Here is a 25,351-nt window from a genome sequence, read left to right on the forward strand (position 1 = left end):
AGTGTGTCCTCGAGAAGCACCCTGAATGTCTCTATGTAGTGTGTCCTCGAGAAGCACCCTGAATGTCTCTATGTAGTGTGTCCTCCAGAAGCACCCTGAATGTCTCTATGTAGTGTGTCCTCCAGAAGCACCCTGAATGTCTCTATGTAGTGTGTCCTCGAGAAGCACCCTGAATGTCTCTATGTAGTGTGTCCTCGAGAAGCACCCTGAATGTCTCTATGTAGTGTGTCCTCCAGAAGCACCCTGAATGTCTCTATGTAGTGTGTCCTCAAGAAGCACCCTGAATGTCTCTATGTAGTGTGTCCTCCAGAAGCACCCTGAATGTCTCTATGTAGTGTGTCCTCCAGAAGCACCCTGAATGTCTCTATGTAGTGTGTCCTCCAGAAGCACCCTGAATGTCTCTATGTAGTGTGTCCTCAAGAAGCACCCTGAATGTCTCTATGTAGTGTGTCCTCCAGAAGCACCCTGAATGTCTCTATGTAGTGTGTCCTCCAGAAGCACCCTGAATGTCTCTATGTAGTGTGTCCTCCAGAAGCACCCTGAATGTCTCTATGTAGTGCGTCCTCGAGAAGCACCCTGAATGTCTCTATGTAGTGTGTCCTCCAGAAGCACCCTGAATGTCTCTATGTAGTGTGTCCTCCAGAAGCACCCTGAATGTCTCTATGTAGTGTGTCCTCCAGAAGCACCCTGAATGTCTCTATGTAGTGTGTCCTCGAGAAGCACCCTGAATGTCTCTATTGAGACCAATCTCACCAGTTTCAGAGAGTCCTGAAGTTTGTTCCATTTGTGTGGAGCATAATACATGAATGCAGTCTTTCCTTGTTCACCGCTCTTACGTGGACTGGTATATCTAATGTGTGTTTGTGAACGTGTGTTCAAGACCGCAAGGACTTTCATGAACGACCTGTTAAAAGGAATTATCCTTATCCTTAACATGTTGAATGTCCAGTAACCTTTGGTTCCAAAAGCGAGGATAGGTATAAAGGAAGCTTTCCACACAAGGCCTTATAGATAAATAAAATACAATGTTGCTCTCTACGAACTGCAAGAGATGGCCATAAAGTGGCCAACCCACTTTATCTATATATACAATTAAGACGCGCGAACGCTGGAAGCGAACGCAGCTCGAAATATGTTGCAGGTGTGTGCATTTTAATCAGAGCATTGTCTACATTCCTGCGTTCTTCATGGCCACACTGTAGTGCAGGCGTCTGTGTGTGTGTGTGTGTGTGTGTGTGTATGAAACCCTGCTCGGCACTCTGGCGCACTCTGGAGGCTGCACACAGGCAGTGTACGCACACAGACAGACACACACACACACACACAAGCCGAGCAGGATTTCATAGTAAGCTCCACTTGGGCGGTCCTTCCGTGTTGGCAAAAATACAGTGATGGGTGAGATAATCATCGCCAGTAATAAAACGCAGGGCACGATGGTTGACTGACTTCTTCAAGAGGCTTCAGTGTGGAGAGTGAAGCATGAATACACAATATATCCCCGTAGTCAAAAACAGACATTATTACAGAATTGAATTATAGTCTTTCTGCTGGAAAAAGAAAAACAGCACCTGTTTCTATAGAGCAGGGGTCTTCAACGTTTTGAGGCCAAGGACCCCCTAGCTGAGAGAGAGAGATGAAGCAGGGACCCCCTACTCTATATTGTATAAAATTGTGTTTTTTTTACTTAGTCTGCTATTTTTTCCCTCTACACCTATAGCCTCTTTGCCAAAAATAGCCGATCTACAAGCTCTCAACGCCTCGCGGAGCTTGTAGATCTGCTATTTTCGACTAATGTTCCCCTCAGAAAAGGAATTCTAGGGTTCAAGTGGTTAATGTAAAAAAAACTAAATCCTATCACACAAAGATTTGGCGGACCCTCTATAGTAGCTCTGAGGACCCCCTAGGTGTCCCGGACCCCCTGTTGAAGACCCCTGCTATAGAGGAAACCTATTTGTCCTCTTAATTTTTAGCCGCTTGCTGAAAGCTGGCGGCTCTACAGACAGACTAAGACCTAGTCCGACACCCAAGCGACACCTGAGTGACACCAAAGTGTCATTGGCTGTCCTGGCTGTCCTTCACTCCTTTAAGCCAATGGCGACACGAATGGGGAGACGGCCCGCCCCCCCGCAGTAACCGTGCTCCGCTGCGCTCCTCTCATTCACAGACGGTGCACGTTTTACTGCAGCCTCAGGCAGGAGGGTTAGCCTAAATGCTAGCGTGCTTCATTAGACCTAGTTTGGCTATTAAGTTATTATTTGGCCATGTTCACACTAGACTGAAAGAACGAGCCTAATCGATGGTCTTGAAGGGCGGAGCCAAACCGCAAAAAGGTTTGGAGCACTCTGATTGGTTAGGAGATAACAAGGTCCTAAGACCAGCGTTCCTGCAAGGTTCTCCCAGGCTTTTTTTTCTTTTGAAACAAAAAAAAGGCATGGGTTTCCGAGGCTATGTTCACACTGACTTCAATCTTAGCTATTGTTGGGAAGACCCGTGTGGTGTCACAAAAATGTTGCCACCACTTATATAAAAAACATTAGAGTGTTTAGCGTCGCAGATTCTGTGACGCTAAATGTTGCCAGGTTTGGCGAGAGAAACAAGCAATCCAAAAAACAAGTAATCAGGTCTATGAAAAGATTGGGGCAAAAAAAGCCTGCCGCAAGCGGCTATATTATGACTTTTGTCATTTCTTGTTTTTATTAGGTTCTCGTAGGGGTGTGCCGATATATCGTCCCACAATATATCGCGATACGTTTTCGTGACGATATGTATCGTTTTGGGGGAAAAAAATATCGTTTTGAATTTTTATTCAAATTTGGATTGAAAACGGCTATTGTAGCTGAAAAGCTACAAGTTTGCATGTCTGAATAATGCAAAAACAGAATTATTTGTTTGCATTTACTTTTTTCCTCCCCCATATATTTTCATAATAAAAAAAGTGCGTATCGTATCGTATCGATACCGTATCGAAGTTGTGAGCCAAATATCGTATCGTTTGGTGAAATTAGTGTATCGGCACACCCCTAGGTTCTCGATATGAACCGTCTTTGACACAAAGTCCTCCTTCTTCTTCCTTCGTTCCAGGGGACTTCTTCAAGGCGTGGGAGGTCCTCCTGGACCACATCCAGTCTGCGGCCCTCAGCAAGAACAACGAGGTGTCCCTGGCCGCTCTCAAGAGCTTCCAGGAGATCCTGCAGATCGTCACGCCGGTCAAGGACTACGAGAAGGCCGCCGCCGCCTCCTCCTCCTCCTCCTCGGAGCTGGCGCTCAACGCCATGGACGCTGCCGGCGGCGGTGTGGGCGTGGTCCTCCCGCCCAGCAGCAGCGTGGTCAGCGTCAGTGGTGGAAGGTAACTAAGTACATTTACTTAAGTACTGTACTTAAGTACAATTTTGAGGTATTTGTACTTTACTCGAGTATTTCCAATTTACAATACTTTCACTTCTACTCCACTACATCCGAGAGGCAAATATTATACTTTTACTCCACTAGAATTATTTGAAAACTTTAGTTACCAGTTACTTTGCAGATATAAATTATTACATTAAAAAAAACATACATTAACCACTTTAGCCCTATTTTATACCTATAGGCTATTTGAAAATAGCCTATCTACAAGCTCACAACGCGTCGCGATGCGACGCGTTGTGAGCTTGTAGATCGGCTATTTTCAAACATTTTAGTACTTTTAGTGTTGGTACTTTAAGTACATTTTGATGCCAATACTTTTGTACTTTTACTCAAGTAAATGTTAAATTCTGGACTTTTACTTGTAACAGAGAATTTCTATATTGCAGTATTGATACTTAGTAAGTAAAATATCGTTTTCCACCACTGGTCAACAGCGTGCTGATGGACCCGCTCAGCAGCGCCTCGGGGCCGGGCAGACCGGCGGCGCTGATCCGCTCAGACTCCATGGTGGAGCGGCTGACACGCTACAGCGACATGCAGGCCCTGCCCCCGGGGGAGGGGGAGGAGTCCTGCCTCCCCCCGATGGACGACTCTGCGCTGTGGTGGTCGGCGTGGAACACGTGGTACCGGACGGGGACGGAGGCCACCAGGCCGCCGCCCCCTGCCGCCGCCGGAGGAGGAGGTACGTCTCTCACGGTCCTGTCGCCGTTGTTGTTACGTCGTCGTTGTTTGAGACTTAACCCATTAAGACCTGAGGCCGCGTGTAAAAAAAAATCTAAATCCTAACATTTTTCAAAAAAAAAAAAAAAAAAAAAAAACAATTTTCACGATTTTTCAAAAATAGCAGATCTACAAGCTCGTAGCGCGGCACTCGGTGCCGCGCTATGAGCTTGTAGATCTGCTATTTTTGAATAGCCCAAAGAAATCTAAAGTGACACAGATGCGTTCCAGGTCTAAATGGGTTAACGCAGTTATGTTTGCGGAATTGTCCGAATCGTACTTTCGGTTCATTTACTATGAATTCATCTGTTGAAAATGTGTCATTTTTTCAACTACCTGTACTGTTAGCAATCGTGTTAATAAAGTACTCAATCAATCAACATTTTCAAAAATAGCGGAATAGCGGCTGATTTACAAGCTCACAATGTGTCACAAATTATGCAGCACGTTGTGAGCTTGTTGATCAACTATATCCTATATAACAGTTTTTAACTTAAAATGATTAAATATGGCATGTTTTGGCCATACTTAGCACTTTATTTATTTTGATTATTGGTACCGGTCATTGTCAGTCAATTATGTGTCCGTAAGATTACAAAACCCATTTAGACCTGTTTTTCAATCCGTGAGCCACCTCTGTGTCTCATTAGTTGTTGCTACATTATAGCAACATCATTTTTTATGATTTTTTAAGTAAGAATTTTTGTAAGAATTTGAACATTTTCAGAAAACGTAGGTTAGGTTTTAGAAGGCGTTTTTAGAATTGGCCTCAGGTCTCAGGCATGCAAAAGTGTCACTTTTCAGCTACAGTCACCTTTTTGAACCCAAATAGGGCAATTGTGTGACATCTGACCCGAAAGAAAACAACATGTTGTCACCTTTTTCACCTCGGGGCTGTTTGCATGCCTGAGGTCTAAATGGGTTAAGATATTGTAATTTAATTTATAATTTTGGTTTACAAAGTCTAAAAGCCAAAACAGAACTTTTATTTCTAGGTTCCAACGTTTAACCCATTAACTTAAGACCTGAAGAAGCATCTGTGTCACTTTTTGATTTGAGCTAAAAAAAGCATTATTTTACACTTTGGCTATTCAAAAATAGCAGATCTACAAGCTCATAGCGCGGCACCGAGTGCCGCGCTATGAGCTTGTAGATCTGCTATTTTTGAAAAATCGTGAAAATGTGTGCAAATCTTTTAATATATATTGTTTTAAAGTGAAAACGTTTTACTCAAATCTATGCTTCCGGGGGTACTGGAACATATATTTTTAGATGGGGGTCCGCGGCCAAATATATGTCATTTCGGGGGGTCCTTGACATGGAAAAAAGAACCACTGATATGATGGCGACACAAGTTTTTTCAAAAAACTGTTGAATCCCCCAGAAGCAAAGATTTGAGTTACAAATGTTCGCTTTTGTAACTCAAATCTCAAGATTTGCAAAAAAAAATCAGATTTTTCAAAAATAGCAGATATACAAGCTCATAGTGACGCGCTATGAGCTTGTAGATCTGCTATTTTTGAAAAATGGTGTGCCGCGCTATGAGCTTGTAGATCTGCTATTTTTGAAAAATGGTGTGCCGCGCTATGAGCTTGTAGATCTGCTATTTTTTAATGGCCAAAGTGTAAAATAATGCTTTTTAGCTCAAATGAAAAAGTGACACAGATGCGTTTCAGGTCTTAATGCGGGTTAATGCCAAAATAAACACAATTAAATCACGAATCGCATTTATTTGTATGACAAATGAATGGTCATGCTGGTGACAACCCCTAGGTGGCGGCGTTGGTGGTGGTAGCGGTGGTGTCACAGAGAAGCTGTCGTTCATCCCCAGCCAGCCCTTCCTGACGGCTCTGGTCCAGATCTTCCCGGCGCTCTACCAGCACGTCAAGACGGGCTTCAGCATGGACGACCTGAAGAAGCTGGGCGTCATCCTGCACGGTGCCGTGTCCGTGCCCATCAGCAGCGATGCCTCGCCCTTCATCCTGCCCTCCTACACCGAGGCCGTGCTCACCAGCCTCCAGGAGGCCGTGCTCACCGCCCTGGACGTCCTGCAGAAGGTAATAAAGGCCTCTCTCCACATGCTTTAACCCATTAACACATTAACCGCCAAGAACGTAGTCCTACGGTCCGTTAAATCCAACTGTTAAGCGCCGAGACCGTAGTGCTACGGTCCGGGTGCTTTTTCCTTTTTTTCGATTTTTTTTTTTTTTCAATTTTCTACACGGACCATTTTCAGTGTAACACCACCGGAAGTCGACCGGAAGTGCGATCCCGTTTTTTGTTTCCCGTCGGCCTCCATTCTAAGGCGCACACTAAAACCCATGTTTAGCCTGTGTAGTTTTTTCTCCTCGCATTTCCCATGTTAACATAAACGGTCAGAACTCAAACATGGCGGCTCCGTTTGACACGTGGTCTGCACTGGTAGACACAGGGACATGTGCACGTTGTTTACAAACAGTCCATCACGCATTCTTTTAACGGGGCCTATGGCGACGTGAAAAAAACAAAAAACAACAATAAAACCTTGGCACTGGTGAGTACATTATGAGATTAGCCCTTGGCGGTGGATGTGTTACGACCTGAAGCCAATTCTACATGTCTCCTAAATCCCAACAGTTTTCTGAAAAACGTATGTTTCTATATATCAGTGGTGCTCAAACCTTTTCATGTCAAGGACCCCCAAAATTATATGTATTTGGCCGCCGACCCCCATCTCAATTTTTTTTGTTCCAGGGACCCCCGAGAAGCATAGATTTGAGTTAAAAATGTTCGCTTTAAAAATATGTATATTCAAAGATTTGCACACATTTTCACGATTTTTCAAAAATAGCAGATCTACAAGCTCGTAGCGCGGCACTCGGTGCCGCGCTATGAGCTTGTATATCTGCTATTTTTGAATAGCCCAAAAGTGTAAAATAATGCTTTTTAGCTCAAATCTAAAAATGACACAGTTCCAGGTCTTAATGGGTTAAGTAAAAGTATCAATACCACAATGTAGAAATACTCTGTTACAAGTAAAAGTTTGTTATTAAAAATTGTATGGAGTAAAAGTACGAAAGTATTGGCATCAAAATGTACTTAAAGTACCAAAAGTAAAAGTACTCATTATGCAGAAATGTCCTATTTCTAGTTTTCAAAATGCATAAAAATCTTTAGAAAATAGACGATCTACAAGCTCACAACACGTCGCGTTGTGACGCGTTGTGACCTTGTAGATCTGCTATTTTCAAATAGTCGTAGTATATAGTAGATATAGGGCTTAAGTGGCTAATGTATGTTTAGTAATAATAATCAAAATCCATCTAAACTAGTAACTAAAGTTTTCAAATAATTGTATTGGAGTAAAAGTACAAATTCTGCCTCTGAGATGTAGTGCAGTATAAGTAAGTAAATACTCCAGTAAAGTAAAAAAAATCACACCCAGTGTGAAGAGAGTGGTGCCTTTGAAAGTGTAACTGGTTGCATCCGCAACAATCAGCAACAATATGTTGTCACGTGACACGTGACAACATATTGTCACGTGACACGTGACAACATATTGTCACGTGACACGTGCTAAAACATACGGACGGACATACGGACGGACGGACATACGGACACACGGACAAAGTCAAATGTAGGAGTTGTTGGCACCACTCAAAAATACCTAAGAAAGTACAATACTTTAGTAAAAGTACTTAGTTACTTTCGGATCCATCCCATGTCACAGATCCATCCCATGTCACACTGTTAATTTTGTCGACTAAAATTACCGGTTTGACAAAACATGTTTGTTGACTACCTTTTTTTCCACTGACAAAAGCTACATAAAAACTAAGCTATGATGACTAAAACTATGACTAAATATATTGACAATTTCGTCAAAAAAAAAAGAAAAGAAAACTAGACTAAAATGTTACAGATGATCCAGTACAACTAAGACGAGTCATCTTATGCTTGGCTGCACGTGGATGTCAACACTCTGAAAATAGCCGATCTACAAGCTCAGAATAGTTTATATTCATCTGCACTTACTCTATAGCTCATGATTAACCCATCAACTTTGTCATTTTTAGATTTGAGCAAAAAAAGCATTATTTTACACTTTGGGCTATGCAAAAATAGCAGATATACAAGCTCATTGCCGCGCTATGAGCTTGTATATCTGCTATTTTTGAAAAATTATGAAAATGTGTGCAAATTTTTGAATATATATATTTATAAAGTGAACATTTTTAACTCAAATCTTTGCTTCTGGGGGGTCCCTGGAACAATATATTTTGATGGGGGTCCGCGGCCAAATACATATCATTTTGGGGGTCCTTGACATGAAAAAGATTGAGCACCACTGATATGGAAACATACGTTTTTCAGAAAACTGTTGAGATTTAGGAGACATGTAGAATCGGCTTCAGGTCTCAATGGGTTAAATAATAACTACATTGTATCCATCAGGAACACTGGCTATTTCCTGAAAAGCACAACCGTTTTTCTCTCTCAACACATACAAGGTTTTTTCCGACCCCTTTTTTGTCAGCGACAAATATCCTTGTGTCGTTGTGTGTAATGCAGATGGCAGGCAGGGGCCTCCTGGCCTGACCGCATGATGTCAGCGTTGTAGTGAGTGTTTGTTCTGTGTCGCCCGTCCCCCCCGTCCCCCCCCTGCTTGCAGGCCATCTGTGTCGGTCCAGAGAACCTGCAGGTCATGTACCCGGCCATCTTCCAGCAGCTGCTGCTCTTCGTGGAGTTCTCCTGCAAGCCTCCGCAGTACGGCAAGATGGAGACCAAGCACGTGGCCAACGCCAAATACAACCAGGTAGGTTGGGGGAGGGGGAGGAGGGAGGAGTGGGAGGGTGGGGGAGGAGATTAGAGATGTTGCCATACACATTTTTTGTCCCCTTCCAGATCTGAGTCTCTGATACCTGCAGCTTTTAATGTGCTTTAAAACAAAACAAAAAAATCTAGGATTAAATAATTCCGTTTAACTCGTTAAAACCCAGGAAACGCATCTTGTGTAACCACTTTAACCGTTATTTTACACTTTGGGCTATTCAAAAATAGCAGATATACAAGCTCATAGCGCGGCACCGAGTGCCGCGCTATGAGCTTGTAGATCTGCTATTTTTGAAAAATCATGAACATGTGTGCAAATCTTTGAATGTATATATATATTTTTAAAGCGAACATTTTTTACTCAAATCTTTGCTTCTGGGGGTCCCTGGAACAACATATTTTGAGATGGGGGTTCGCGGCCAAATACATATAATTTTGGGTGGTCCTTGACATGAAAAAGTTTGAGAAACACTGATATAGAAACATACGTTTTTCAAAAAACTGTTTTTTAAGACATTTGTAGAATACCCCAGAAGCAAAGATTTGAGTTACAAATGTTTGCTTTAAAAATACATATTTATTCAAAGATTTTGCACAAATTGCACCAACGCCAAATACAACCAGGTAGGGTGGGGGGGTGGGGAAAGATTAGAGATGTTGTTGTTTTTTGTCCGATACCTGCAAAATACAAAGTAATTGTTTACAGTAAATAAAATGTCATCATGAGATCGAAACGCCATAGAGTGGCATACTCCATGATACAGATACAAGTATTTTTTGGCAGTATTGACAGCTTTTTCCAATACTGCTATCGAAACAGCTACAAGAAAGATTATAGGAGAAATAAGTAGGGTTGTAGTCGAGACCACCTAAAGCGAGTCCAAGTCAAGACCAAGTCCGAGGGGGGGGGGGGGGGGGCGAGTCCGAGTCAAGACCAAGTCCGGAAGGCCAGGGAGAGGGTCGAGTCCGAGTCGAGACCGAGATCGACAGGAGGCGAGACCGAGACCAGATTTTTTTTAAATGTATTATTATTTGATAGCTGTCCATAAGCACCAGACAGCTCTCTTATAATGTTAATGTGAATGGGCTCCTCATAATATGGGTTTAATGCAATTATTTCATTGCATTGTAGTGACTTGGACTCGAGTGGACTCGGTGCGGGTAGAGTCCCGAGTCCCTTATTAGTCCGAGACCGAGTCAAGTCGCAGTCACAGTGGCTCAGGAGGTAGAGTGGATGGTCTGGGACTCGCACACGGTTCCTGGTTCCAGGAACGCAGACCATTTTCGTCGCTGTGGGACAGAAACCTCTTATCTCCATGTTTAAACTTTTCAACTTTGTGTGTTTTTTCGTGAATTAACGCCCTACTTCATCATACTGCAGCGTCACACAAAAGCATCAAAAGTGGCAGATCTACCATCAGAAAACGTTTTGAGCTTGTAGATCTGCTACTTTTGATGCTTTTGAATTTGAATCGTGAATAGTAACAGTTTTGAACAATATGAGGTTTCCACCCGACAGAGACTATTTAACATTTAGTTCAGCTGCATCTGAAGGAGAATAATGTTTTTATTTTTTGAAATAAAGAAAAAAAATCTCTCCAGCTTAGATGTTCAACCAAATAGAAACCTTTCTCCACAATCTCACCTCTTCACTCAACAAGAGACCCTTTTTACTTTGACTTTTTTCATGTCTTCTTCCCTGCTCATTGTTTTCCTTAGGAATCTAAAAGAATGAATTTTGATGAAGCAATAAGGATCCAACAGCTGCTGTGCCTTATCTATCACGGGGATATAAGCTCAATGCTGTTTGGATCCGGCAGCATTGACTGGCTGGCTGGCTGAAACTCATTACTCTAGTCTAACTCATGTTACTGCTACACGCTACTCACTGCCTGTGTGCCTCAAAGCCTGTCGGCCTTGTCTGTCGACCAGAGTAGGGAAATCTTTGCAGAAAATAGAAGATCTACCAGATATATTTTCACAAAGATATTTAGGGTAGAGCGAAAACGGAGTGTGGCTTTATCCAGCCTGGCGGGACCCCGGTCAACCAGGGTTTAAGTGGTTAGGCAAGATGACCAACTATGACAGACTGTAAGGGTACAACAGTTAACCCAACGTATTAACCCATTAAGACCTGAGGCGATTCTTTAAAAAAATCTAAATCCTAACAGTTTTTTCGGAAAAAAATATAAAATAAATATTTTCACGATTTTTGAATAGCCCAAGAAATCTTAAGTGACACAGATGCGTTCCAGGTCTTAATGGGTTAATGTAATCATGTTATATATATATATATATATATATATATATATATATATATATATATATATATATGATCGATTCATCCCTATGTCATTGTAGGTGAAAAGTTTCAAAAGATTTCAAAACTAGTGATCTGAAAATAGCCGATCTACATGCTTGTTGATTATTTTCTATTGGCACGACACCATGGTGTAAAGATGTAAAACGTAATGCTAAAGTGGCCAATTGATATAAATCATAATTAAAGAAAAGAAATGGACTTCTTGATTGGTCAATTAAAGGCAGGGTAAGTGATTTTCTTTGGTTAAAATAAGTGTTAAATAGCTCTATATTGTGATAGTACTCATTGCTATAGAGTGTTTGTTCAGTAAAAGGAATCTCCTTGTCTCTCCACCTCTTTATAAAACAGAAAATGCATTTTCGTTTCAGTTTCATTTCCAATTTTATCCAATCAGGACAGAGAACTCAATCAGGATACAGATTAAACAAGTGAAATTGGAAGTGATGACACTAAGAAATGAGCAGACAAAATTGGAACTGGATCACTATAAAAATGAAGCTTAAAAATGGGTACTTTCTCCTGATTGGCTGAGATTTTGACACCTACCGGAACATGTATTTTCTGTTTATTAAAGAGCTGGAGAGACGGGGAGACTCCTGTTACTGAACAAACACTCTATAGAAATGAGTACTATCAGAATATAGTGCTTTAACCTTTTAACAAAAACAAAATACTTTTTGTTTTAACCAAAAAATATCACTTACCCTACCTATAAATAATCCATAGAATGATTGCTAAGAATCTAATTATATCTATTATATTTGCATTTTCACTATAAATGGCAGATATACAAGCGAGCTTGTAGATCTGCTATTTTTGAATTGCCCAGAGAAATCTAAAATGACAGAGATGCATTCCCAGATTTGAATGGGATAATCTCTTTAGCTCAGGCCCTTTAATTCCTTTCATCCAGGAATCTCATTTAGTCGATAAAGCCGTCAGTGTGAAAAAACCCGTTTAATGTCGATCTCTCTCTCGTTGTGTTTCTTGTGGTGACAACTCACTGGATGTACCGTTATAGATTCAACTGTTTGCACCGGTGAGTTCTACCATCTCCTACCAAGCCCCCCAATCCACCCCCCCATACCCCCCCCCCCCCCCCCCCACACACACACACACACACACTCTGTATATAATTGTACTAAAGCCTGATTTATACTTTGGTTGTATGACGGTGCTGTACCATGCCAAAAAAAAATGCCGATAGGCGGCCATATTGGAAGGGAAATTGGGCCTCTTCCTTACTTTCCTTCACAGGTGTTACCACATGATACTAATGAAGGCTCTGTTCCATTCTGGTCAAACAGAATCAGGGGGCTGATGTTGTTGCATGTTGGCTCACTGGAAACACTCTGCTACACCAGTGGGTCTCAAAGTGTGGTCCAGGGTTCCTTGAGGGGGTTATAAATGGCCCCTTACGGGTCAATTTGGTTCCATTTGTACACTGTCAGAGTTATGGGGGTCCTTGAAATTAACTCTTAAAATGACAGGATTTTTCAAAAATAGTACTCAAAAACGGCCAGCAGTTTACATGGTAAAACATAGGAAAAATGTTATTTATTTCTCCGTTTATTTTTTAACATTGAAGTGAATGGAGCAGCAACTTTTTGGAAAATGTTATCTCCTGGTTCTTTGTGAAGAACGGAAAAACGGAAAAAACAAAAAAATAAAGAATAATTTTAGATTTTTTTTTATTTGTATTGTTTTTTATTTTTAAACGTTTATAAACGTTTTTGGCAGGCAGAGAGTTAAAAGGTTAAATGAAACAGAGCCTTCAATAGAATCATTGGTAATAACAACCTGTGAAGGTAAGTAAGGAAGAGGCCCAATTTCTTTCCAATATGGCCGCTGTGCATGGAGCCTATTATTTTGGGTGCGGGACGCCATCGTAACAATGTATGAATTAAGCATGAAGCTGTGCTGAATGATGGTGACTGCCTTTAATTTGTTTTTTTCTGTGTTTTGTTAGATGAGGCATTTCACCGCATGTACAATATTTACAATCTAAAGGCATCGTCGTGCAGACGCTCTGATGTCCAGAGCGACTTTACAATAAAGCAATAAAGCATGTACCGTAGGATGATGTCTCATCTACAAATCGTTCGCTCACTTTTGCACCTCCATTTGCTGCTACCCTCCCAACCCCGCCCCCCCCCCTCCACTAACTGGTGTATTATTTTTGTTGTTGCCATATTGTACACACACACACACACACACAGTGGCGTGCACAGACATTTTGAGGGGCAGGTGCTCAAGTAAATTATACTTTTTTTTTTGTTTACTTGGTCTGCTCTTTTTTCCCTCTACACCTATACCTCTTTGCCAAAAATAGCCGATCTACAAGCCCACAACGCCTCGCAGCGCGAGGCGTTGTGGGCTTGTAGATCTGCTATTTTTGGCTAAAGTTCTCCTCAGAAAAGGGATGCTAAGGTTTCGAGTGGTTATGGTAAAAAGAAAAATCCTATCACATAAAGATTTGGCGGACTCCCTGTAGTAACTCTGAGGACCCCCGTAGGGGTCCCGGACCCCCTGTTGAAGACCCCTGCTGTAAACTGGAAAAGAAAAATGTTTCCCCCCTTTTTTTTCAAAAGGGCACTTCTGGTCAAGAGGGCAAAGGGCAGGTTGCTCTAGCACCACCTAGAGTCTATCTGTGCACGTCCCTGCACACAGCGGTGTCCTAAGCTGTACCTGTGAAATCCCGTCTTATTATGTTGTCTTTTGTGTCGTCGTCGTTGTTCTTCCGGTGGCGTCCATATCATGCACACTTTGTTTTGCTCTTTTAAAGGCACACTTTGTTGGAAGTTGCACGATAACAGTGGTTGGAATTGGAAATTGGAATGAATGAATTTGTGCTGCTGTTCGTTGCGTCATGTGAATATACGGAGTGTGCCTTTATCCACTTGAATCCTAGCATCCCTGTTCTGTGTGGGGGAACGTTCACCTAAAAAAATAGCCGATCTACAAGCTCATAACGCGTCGCGTCGCGATGCGTTATGAGCTTGTAGATCGGCTATTTTTTTAGGCAAAGAGATTTGTAGAGGGGGAAACGACAGAGCCGACTCAAGTCGGGTTTACTAGGGATAGAGGGGTTTATGTGGTTAAAGGGATAGTTCACCCCAAAATGTATTTTTTTTCTACCGGAGACTTGAATGCATGGATATTTTATCATTTTTGTCGCATTCCTAAGCCAATAATTTAATGAGCGGCAACACAAAGAGTCTCCTTTGTGTCTCCTACCGGAAGCACTGCCTACCGGTCCGCTGGTCATCAAATCATTGGCTCAAAATATCCATGAATTCAAGTCTCTGATCGATAGAAAAAAATGTTGTTTTTTTGGGTGAACTATCCCTTTAATGCTGCTTTGAATGTGGTATCACCATGCAAAGCATAGCAGGATGAATACAAGGCTGTGTTGGACTCAACAAGTTGAACCTCTCTCTCTCTCTCTTGTTGTTCTTCTTCTTCTTCCCGGACCCCCCCCCCAGGCAGAGTGGGTTGCCTTAAACTACGTCCCGTTCGCGGAGCGGTCCCTGGAGGTGGTGGTGGACCTCTACCATAAAACCTCCTGCCACAAAGCTGTCATCAACCAGAAGGTCCTGCAGCACATCATCAAGGTACACACACACACACAGACACGCACGCACGCACGCACGCACGCACGCACGCACGCACGCACGCACACACACACACACACACACACACACACACACACACACACACACACACACACACACACACACACACACACACACACACACACACACACACACACACACACACACACACACACGCGTGTTTCGCTGCAGCTAAATGGCTATGGCTCATTATCCATTTACGTGTATACTTTTTCTCTCTGCCCTTATAATGTTATGCTGATGTTGATACTGCTATTTTATGTTTCATCTTACCCCCATCGGACCCCCATCTCAAAATATGTTGTTCCAGGGACCCCCCAGAAGCACAGATCTGAGTAAAAAATGTTCGCTTTAAAACATATACATATTCAAAGATTTGCAGAAATTTTCCACGATTTAAAAAAAAATAGCCAAAGAAATCTTAAAATGACACAGAAGCGTTTCCGATCTCAATGGATTAGTGACTAAATCTGGGAGAAAAAGGGGTAAAAACACACATTTACTGATCAAAGATTTGACATTCATGTAAAATCATAACTTGCAGTGTAAAATATGAGATCCAAACACCTGCGTAGAACTGTTCCCGTTCCCACCATCCATCCATGTAAGAGAATCTCATAACAACTATTAAACAATGTCCTCATCACGTCCCTACACCCCTCAGTGTCTCTGCTAAGACACACTGCTTGTGAAAAATATCCACCTCAGGGACCCCAGCTGTTCAATGGCTAATTAATTTAAACCACTGTCGAGTCCAGGGGTCCAAATGGACTCTTAGGGGAGTGTACAAATGGAGCCAAAAGGAGCGTTTGGTTCCATTTCGTCTCTTGTCAGGGTGGAAACCTCACATGACCAAAAACTGTTGAATATTGAATATTTTATTAGGCAAAAAATGTAAAACAACACATTTACATTTAAAATACTTTGTCTAACAGGTCCGTTCATAAAAGTCCTTGCGGACTTGTTTCCAATGAGGGCCTTGGTATTCAATTCATAGACATATATAGTGGCACCACAGTTCGAATATCATTAACTCTTTGACTGCCAGAGTATTTTCATCAGTACTCAGTCCAGTGCCAGCGATTTTCGTGTTTTTTTTTTGTTATTCTTATTTTGTAATTTAATTTTCATGTAGTTTGTCTGTCGGCAGTTTTAAACGGTTACATGGCGGCTTTCCGACATGTCGCCTTTCCGACGTTAACGAACCCTATACCTAACCCTCACCCTAACCCTAACCGCACGCGGAAGCCACTAGTCGGAGTGGCGAGATGTCGGCATGGAAGACGGTTACCGTTTTAAACACATACGACAGATCGACCAGCAGAGAGCAGTATATTGACACATCGATGACTCGCTGACTTTGCTCGACCCCCCCCCCCCCCCCCCCCCAAACGGGACTAAACAGTCCCGTACGTCATAAACCGGATGTGACGTTTTCGACAATCGCTCATCGGGGCTAAATTACGATGTGATACACGACTACGATGACTGATCGTCACCCAGACTAAAGAGAATAGTCTGGTTTTTTATACCGTGTGAAAAAAACGTGTTTTTCCCTATTCTGGACGAAAATGACAGGGGAAAAAAAATGAGAATCTGCGCCATGAAACCGGAACCCAGTGAGTCTGAAGGAATCAGACAGTGAAACCCTATGATGAAAAATAAACAGAGCAGCGTGATCACATATTAAACAATGAAAAAGGCTAAACGCGCGTCTAACGCGTCGACGGCCAACTGGACAAACTAGGAATTGACGCGTTATCGAGTCAACGGCAGTCAAAGAGTTAATTTTCAGGATTCAAATGTAAAAATATCAAAAGTAGCAGATCTACAAGCCTGAAACGCGTCGCTTCGCACCGCGTTTCAGGCTTGTAGATCTGCTACTTTTGATGCTTTTGTGTGAAGCTGTACTATGATCAAGTAGGACGTTGCGATGTGAGTGATGTACAAAAACGAATTTCACCCACTTTTTTACCTTGTAAACCCTGTGATGTGACAATAAACCTGATTCTGATTCTGTTAATTTACGAAAAAACATATATATGGACATAAGAGGTTTCTGCCCCGATTGCAGCGATTTATATAAACTCTGCAGTTTAATTAACACTAAGGACCCCCAGTTTGATATCTCTGCTGTCCGGCAGAAACCAGCTAACTCCAAAATGTTCATTATTCAGGAAATGAAAAAAAGTTATGAGGTTTTGTTCATCGTTTTGATAAGAACATCTGAATGGATCTCCAAGCTCACAATGAGGTTGGAGGTCAAAAGGGGGTGGAGCCTGGAGTCAGCAAAAACCAGCTAACTCCGGTGGAGTTAGCTGGTTTTGTCAGAAGAGCTTTTTAATGCTTTTCCTTGGTTCAATATCTTATTTTTACCAACACACAGATGTAAAGGGTGCTCAATGGCCCTGATTTATGGGGGGGAAAGCGTCAAAATGGAGTTAAAGGAGAATTTTGGACTAAGGTTTTCTTACCTTTTCTATGACGTTATGATATCTTAGGATGAATGGTACAGTAGAAACATTTCATAACTCCATCCTGGGTCCGCCACAGCTTAAAACGTGCGTGGATAGGCCTTGCGTTAGATCACATATTTTAATAGCTTTTTTTTTTCTTTTTTTTTTAGATCTGACGTTCATAGTGACAGAACAGTCAGAAAAAAAAAAACAGAAGTCTCGCTAGACGAGATTGAAATCTCGAGATTGAAATCTCGTCTAGCGAGACTTAGGTTTTTTTTTTGGTTGCATAGTGTTCTGTCACTATGAACGTCAGATCTCACCAAAAAAGAAAGAGAAAAAAAAGCTATTAAAATATGTGATCTAACGCAAGGCCTATCCACGCACGTTTTAAGCTGTGGTGAACCCAGGATGGAGTTATGACATTTTTCTACTGTACCATTCATCCTAAGATATCATAACATCATAGAAAAGGTAAGAGAACCTTAGTCCAAAATTCCCCTTTAACTGGTTTCTGCCGGACAGCAACGATATGCATTAGCCCCATGGACAAAAAGTCAAAGTGATCGCCCTATGTGTGAACTACCATTCTATGTCAACCTGACAAAGCTCTTTTGCACATGAATGTCTGATCTCATGTACATACATACTGTACCTGCTAGTTTATGTGATGTGCTTATTGTTGTAAGGCAGAAACCTCTTATGTCCATATTTTATAACACCTATTGTTTTTTATCCCACAATTTTTAATTTTTTTACTTATAATTTTTATCCCGCGATTTTTGTAACCCATTTTTTTCACCCGGTGCCAATTTCCTAAGTGATCCTGGGCGCTACACCAGCCCTACACCAGTCCCCCACAGCCTGGGGAGGCCAGGGCCGAGCTCATGCTTCCTTCAGTGCATGAGAGCCAACTGACCTTCTTGTCACATGACAGGGGGGAGTTTCCCTGGTAGGACGTAGCGCGTGGAAGGAACACGTTGTTCCAACCAGTTCCCTTCCCCTCCATCAGGCGCCCCGGCTGTCATGGGGGAGGCGGTATAGCGACCAGGATTACTACATGTTTTTGTGAGGGTATTAACTACCCTAGGAGACACGGGGAGAACATGCAAACTCCACACAGAGTAGGCCCTTTCACCAACACCACCTAGGGTATGGGCGCTGATGACGCGGAGGAGAGAACACGCCCCCAGCGCCCACAGCGTCCCTGGCGGGAATCGAACCCAGGACCTTCTAGCTGTGAGGCGACAGCGCTACCGACTGCGCCACCGTGCCCCTTATCCCACAATTTTAAAGCCAATTTTTTCACCCAGTGCCAATTTTCTATGTAATCCTGGGTGCTACTCTCCCTCTGCCAGCCTAGGGAGAGCCTAGAGCCGAGCTCATGCCTCCTTCAATGCATGAGAGCTAGCAAGCAGCTAGTTGTCACCTGACAGGGGGGAGTTTCCCCGGTAGGACGTAGCGCGTGGAAGGAACACGTTATTCCAACCAGTTCCTTTCCCCTCCATCAGGCGCCCCGGCTGACCAGGGGGAGGCGGTATAGAGAACATGATTACTGCATGTTTTTGTGAGGGTATCTACCCTAGGAGACACGGGGGGAGAACATGCAACCTCCACACATTTTATCTTGTGTTTTTTTCGTGAATTAACGCCCTACTTGATCATGCTACAGCTTGATCACACAAAAGTATCAAAAGTAGCAGATCTACAAGCTCGAAACGCGGCGCGAAGCAACGCGTTTTGAGCTTGTAGATCTGCTACTTTTGCTATTTTTAAATTTAAATCCTGGAAAGTAACAGTTTTGGACATATGAGGTTTCCACCCGACAGAGACTATGTACAGTATAGATATATTTGATTATTGCCTCTCCTCGACGTCGATGTTTTTCTTTACCGTTAGATTTTTCTCCTTGCTCTTCCCCCCTCCCCCTTATCTCTTATTTTTTCTCTTTCTGAAAACAACAACAAAAAACAATGGAGCTCGCTCCACAAAAAGCTGAATTTCACTTCTTTAACACCTGTGTAAACCTCTTGACGTGACGATATATATGTGTGATTCTTCCAGACTCTGAGGATACCGCTGGGTCTGAAGTACGCCTGTCCCTCAGAGAGCACCTGGAAGCTGGCCGTGTCCTCCTTGCTCAAGGTGCTGTCCATCGGGTTGCTGGTTGCGCGCCAGCACGCCTCCTCGGGGAAGTTTGACACCATGTGGCCCGAGCTGGCCAACGCCTTTGAAGACTTCCTCTTTACCAAAAGGTTTGGTTTGATTCTGAGTCGTCCAACTGTCATACTTTGATAGAAACCTCTTATCTCCATATTCTAACTTTTTCGTTTTTTTTTCTTAACACATTGATGCCAAGATATTAAACCCCTTGCCAGCGTATAATTACCTCAATCAGATGATATTTGAAACGCCCTGGAAGCGACATTGTGTCCCAAAAACACAAACAAAACAGTCCCCGTGGGTTAGCGGAGGGATCTGTGTATCCATAGGAACGACAACGTTCCAACCGCGATCCGACATTTTGGGGCTTCGGCCCGCTGAAAACTAGTGGTTTTCAATGCAAAAAATAAATAAACTGAGTTACAGCTGTTTTTCTGAAAATCCCATCGTTGGGGCGGATGGCTTCCTGTTTTTTTGGAAAGACGTCACATCCGACTACTTCTTCTCTGAGTGACGATCGATCATTCCGTAGCTGTGTTAGACTCGGCCCTTGTGGGAAAAAAAAAAGTTTTTTTGGAAAGAACGCATCAATGCGATCTTGGCAATCAATGTGTTAAATTAACACCTGACCCTACTTGATCATACTACGGCGTCACACAAAAGTATAAAAATGTATAGGTTTGTAGATCTGCTATTTTCACTATTTTTTAAATGTATTTTTCTAAGTTTGGGTCACGGGTAGACAACAAAATGTATCTTTTGGGTCCGAGCTTAAACAAGTTTAGGAAACTCTGGTTTATAAGAATCCTGTATATAAGTTGTAATACGTTTTCAAGATTCCTGTGTTTGCATGTACCCCCCCTCCCTCTGCACTCACATTCTAAATAAATTCAAAACTACCTTAAAAACAAGTAATTGCGAACACGGAAGGAGGCGAAGCCGCGCCTCCGCCCAAGTGCAGCTTACTATGATATCGTGCTCGGGTTGTGTGTGTCTCCGTCTGTGGCGCTGCCTGTGTGCAGCCGCGCCCCCATGTCACTCACGCTCTCATTGGCTGCTGACAGACACGGATTGACAAACGCCAATTCCGTGCATAGATGACTAGGAACTCCGAAACTCCGTGCACAGGAGAACCATATATCCTCCCCCCATTCACTTCAATACGAGGTGAAGGCAGTCACGTGACTTTCTCTCTACGCTCTCCCCATCACGGTGAAATAACACGGATTACAAGTCTGTAAATACACAACATTTTCGAGCTGCGTTCGCTTCCAGCGTTCGCGCGTCTTACTTGTGAAATATTGTACAAACGGGGTATTTGTATTATGCAAAGCCCCTTCCTGTGTTTTTAGGGCCAGACTAACATGTATCCCGTCTTGGTTGATTATGACAATGAAATAGTGACTGTTTTTTGTGTTTTTGGTTTGGATCTCACAGCACTCCTCCGGACAACTTGTCCATCCAGGAATTCCAGAAGAACGAGGCCATTGATGTAGAGGTACTGTACATACACACTGACTCTGTATACCACTCATCACTCATTGTTATTAGGTTTTCATATGGTTGTTTGCTCATGGGTTGTGTCTCATGTTGTGTCTCATAGTGTAGTTTGCTCATGGGTTGTGTCTCATGTTGTGTCTCATAGTGTAGTTTGTTCATGGGTTGTGTCTCCATGTTGTTTTCATAGTGTTGTTTGCTCATGGGTTGTGTCTCCATGTTGTTTTCATAGTGTTGTTTGTTCATGAGTTGTGTCTCCATGTTGTTTTCATAGTGTTGTTTGCTCATGGGTTGTGTCTCATGTTGTTTTCATAGTGTTGTTTGCTCATGGGTTGTGTCCAGGCCTGGAATTTCGTCATTTTAGGGGCAAGGCCACTTGGCCTTTGGTGTTGTAATTTTTTGGAGGGCACAAAGGCCAAATGCCAGGGCAGGAAGGCCATCCAAAAAAAAAAGTGTTTAAGTCCCCGGAAATAATGCATTTAACTTGAAGGTTAAGGATGATTGTATTTTAATATATTATAAGAATTGTATAACTATCTGTGAAATATAACCCATTTATTTCACAAAATAATGTGTTGGCAAATGACCAATATTTAGTTATATAGGTCTCAATATGTCACATTCAGCCCTGGACTTCACTGACTGAAGTAGGGGTCACATTAATCACATTAGATTCACAGAATAATTAGGGGTCTTCAACCTTTTCAGGCCAGGGACCCCCAAACTGATGGGGTGATGGAGCAGGGACCCCCTACCTCGTAGGGTAGGGGGTAGGCTACTATATATATCATATATTTATGTATAAAATTGTGTTTTATATAAATAATTGCCTGCTCCTACGCACAGGTTGACCCAGTAGGTGTGCAAAAGGACCTTTCTCAGGGGCGTCAATTGGGTATGGCAAGGCATGGCAGGTGCCATACCTTGGCTCCAGAAAAAAAAGAGAAAAAAAATCATGAATAGTAGCCTAATGCAGGTGTAAGACCATTGTGTTTGCATTGTGTTATACTGTAGGTAAAATGCATAGTTTCTATGCATTTCAGGGGTTTTGGGGGGGTTGACCCCGTAAAAAAAAGGATAGATGTCCCTTATTTTAATCTCTGGGAGTTGGCAACCCTAACCTTGCCATACCTTAGCTTTTGCAGAACTGACACCACTGATCTTTCTCTACAAAATATGTATAAACATACCATGTTATTGTACATTCATTACTAAGCTATTAAAATATGTCATGTTATGTTTAAAGACAAATTTACATTTTTGAAAAAAAGAAGAAAAAAAGTTTTTTAAAAAGTTTTTTTTTAATCAAACAACAATTTCGCGGACCCCCTGCAGTACCTTCGCGGACCCCCTGTTGAAGACCTCTAGAGATTTTATGTATTTTCCCCACAAGTTATTTTCATTCAAATGAAATGTGATTGAACTTGCACTAATAATGACTTTAGTTGATTTTATCTCTCTTTAAAATATAGTATTTCTTAATTATTAATAATTACAGCTTGTAGATTGGCTATTTTCATGATTTTAAATTGTTCTTAAATAATAATAAAAAAGGAACATGCAAGATTTCCACCCGACATCCATAATATATAGCCAATATATGGTTCTGTATCAGTATATTAGTCAGTTTTTGCAGATTTCATTCTAATTGGCTACTATGCCTGCATATGAATTTCATGGCCCTGGGTAGGTCACCCTGGCTTGGCGGAGATATGCCCTGTTGCGCACAAGCTCCGCACACTGCAGCAGCAGGTGAAAGCAATCATTTAAACGAGGGCTGTGTTGTGCACCAAAAAAATGGAGAACTGACTAAAACTGTCACATTCTGCTGAAATAAACTTCCCAATTAGAACATTGTTGACAAACAAACAGATATCATGGATGTGGTTTGCAAAAGGATTTATTTCTTGTCCATCAGAGCGGTGAGGTAACTTGTATGATATTGATATCCTAAACTTTTAATTTGTTTGCAGTTATTCTGTTGCTTGCTTTATATTAAGACTCATAATTTGGGGATTTTGCTGTATGTTATTAGATGTATTCATCTATATTTTGCTGTTGAAAAAAACATCGGGGCACATCGGTCTGTAGGACTACGAATCCTCTCTCTCTCTCTCTCTCTCTCTCTCTCTCTCTCTCAAACCTTTGATTAGTTCAGGGTGCGTTAGATTTATCTCCTGTTTGGCCCGGTAATGCTTTTGTGTCTATTACACTGTTTTGCGGGATTCCAAAGGTTCATAGGAGGCTCAAAATCAAACCTACCTACCACTGTGCATGTTGTAGCTGCGCAGCTCAACCAAAGGGACTGGTGTCTTAAAAAAAAAACGTATTGACAGGAAAATCGCGCAGAGGAAAGACTGTGAAATCAGTTGCTGGGCGCATCTGGGGCACCACGGCCACTGTGGCCGTGAAGGCATGTCATTATTCGAGGGGCACACGGCCAATGAGAGGGGCCACGACGGCCATGGCCGTCGTGGCCGCCGTGAAATTCCTGCCCTGGTTGTGTCTCATGTTGTTTGCTCATGGGTTGTGTCTCATGTTGTTTTCATAGTGTTGTTTGTTCATGGGTTGTGTCTCCATGTTGTGTCTCATGTTGTTTGCTCATGGGTTGTGTCTCATGTTGTTTTCATAGTGTTGTTTGTTCATGGGTTGTGTCTCATGTTGTTTTCATAGTGTTGTTTGTTCATGGGTTGTGTCTCCATGTTGTGTCTCATGTTGTTTGCTCATGGGTTGTGTCTCATGTTGTTTTCATAGTGTTGTTTGTTCATGGGTTGTGTCTCCATGTTGTGTCTCATGTTGTTTGCTCATGGGTTGTGTCTCATGTTGTTTTCATAGTGTTGTTTGTTCATGGGTTGTGTCTCCATGTTGTGTCTCATGTTGTTTGCTCATGGGTTGTGTCTCATGTTGTCTCCTCTCATTCCAGGTGGTCCAGCTGATCAGCACAGAGATCCTACCCTACGCCAACTTCATCCCCAAAGACTTTGTGGGCCAGATCATGACCATGCTCAATAAAGGCTCCATACACTCCCAGTCCTCTTCCTTCACAGGTAACATGGAAGGTTGTTACGGTGTGGAGGCTTATAACTGGGCTTACAAGCCGTCTATAACTGGGTCTGTCTGTGTCTGTGTCTGTGTGTATTTTTGTCCAGAGATAATCTCGCAAACTACAGCAGTGATTCTCAAACTTTTTCATGTCAAGGACCCCCTAATTGACATGCATCAGGCTACGGACCCCCATAATGGCATTTATACCTCTGGGACCCCAATTCATATTTAAAAAACAATGTTAATGTAACTCTGAGAGTGTAACGGGTCCATTTGGTTCCATTTGTACACTCTCAGAGTTACAGACCCATAAGGGTCCATTTGGTTCCTGTCCATCATTTAGCTGGGGACCCCCTGGAACCCCCTCAAGTACCCCTGGGGGTCCCCGGACCCCACTTTGAGAACCAATGAACTACAGGATTGATCAGCGCCACATTTCTTGTGCACATTGCCAGTAGGCTAGTCTCGCGTAGCGAGACTAGCCTACTGGCAATGTGGATACATTAGGATACATTTGCGCCACTGTAAAGACAAAACGGAAGTGGGGAGGAGGCTTCACATCCGCTTTATATTTTAATCATAATCAGAGCTTCCCTGTACTGTATGTAACATTTGAAAATTGTGGGAGGCAACAGTCTGGCCACGCGAGGCTACCAGTAGGCTAACTTAGAATCAAGAGATCCATGAGCTATTGCATTTTTTTCTCTTTTTTTCCAAAAACAGCACATCTACAAGCGTTGTGTCGCATCCAAGGGGCAAGTCTTAGATATTTACGATGAGGCCGACAAAATGGCCAGAGTGGCGCTGTTTTACCCTGCGCCGACCTGCGGTGTCAGAAAGAATTTATTTTAACGCAAGTGAATGGGTTTTTTGACAAACTTTAGACTAGATTTTCTTACTGTAATAAAAATGGTCATAAATTCTATATGCTTCCAGTCGCTAGTTTAAAGTCTCCTTTCAATCATCATGATATGCGTTTTGCTAAATTATGGTCCTATTTATTTTAAAATTGACGATAAAGTAGGCTATTCTCTAGGAGGGGCGGGATGATTTGATTGACAAGCTACCCAACCAATAATGGCCTGGTCTCATTCTGACGCGTATTGAAAGATGGCGGACCTACAGTCTTGGAACAATCGGCTTCATTTTCGGTCTGTAGAAAGCAGCGGAGTGGCTTTGTCCATCTCATTTATACAGTCTATGGTCGCATCACAATCGCATCACAATCGCACCGCAACGCAATTTGTAGACACAAATGGTGGCATCTTATAATGAGCATTAGTGAGGACCAA

At 42.4% G+C, this 25,351-nt stretch overlaps 1 protein-coding gene across 2 annotated transcripts in view; it reads left to right on the forward strand.

Annotated features, from left to right (window-relative positions):
- The window catches only part of mon2 (MON2 homolog, regulator of endosome-to-Golgi trafficking), a 148,562-nt gene that overhangs the window by 115,146 nt on the left and 8,065 nt on the right, over window positions 1–25,351 (forward strand). Inside the window, exons 26-34 of one of the 2 annotated variants that reach the window (XM_084060094.1) lie at window positions 3,082–3,346; window positions 3,843–4,090; window positions 5,902–6,185; window positions 8,780–8,923; window positions 12,285–12,302; window positions 14,749–14,877; window positions 19,419–19,609; window positions 20,955–21,015; window positions 23,938–24,061. In XM_084060094.1, the coding sequence (XP_083916220.1) occupies window positions 3,082–3,346; window positions 3,843–4,090; window positions 5,902–6,185; window positions 8,780–8,923; window positions 12,285–12,302; window positions 14,749–14,877; window positions 19,419–19,609; window positions 20,955–21,015; window positions 23,938–24,061 (1,464 nt within the window). The remainder of the gene's footprint in view (window positions 1–3,081; window positions 3,347–3,842; window positions 4,091–5,901; window positions 6,186–8,779; window positions 8,924–12,284; window positions 12,303–14,748; window positions 14,878–19,418; window positions 19,610–20,954; window positions 21,016–23,937; window positions 24,062–25,351) is intronic. The other variant, XM_084060095.1, reaches the window with a different exon arrangement.

Source organism: Gymnoscopelus microlampas, assembly GCF_963454915.1.
Source record: "Gymnoscopelus microlampas genome assembly, chromosome: 6".
Classification (NCBI taxonomy): domain Eukaryota; kingdom Metazoa; phylum Chordata; class Actinopteri; order Myctophiformes; family Myctophidae; genus Gymnoscopelus; species Gymnoscopelus microlampas.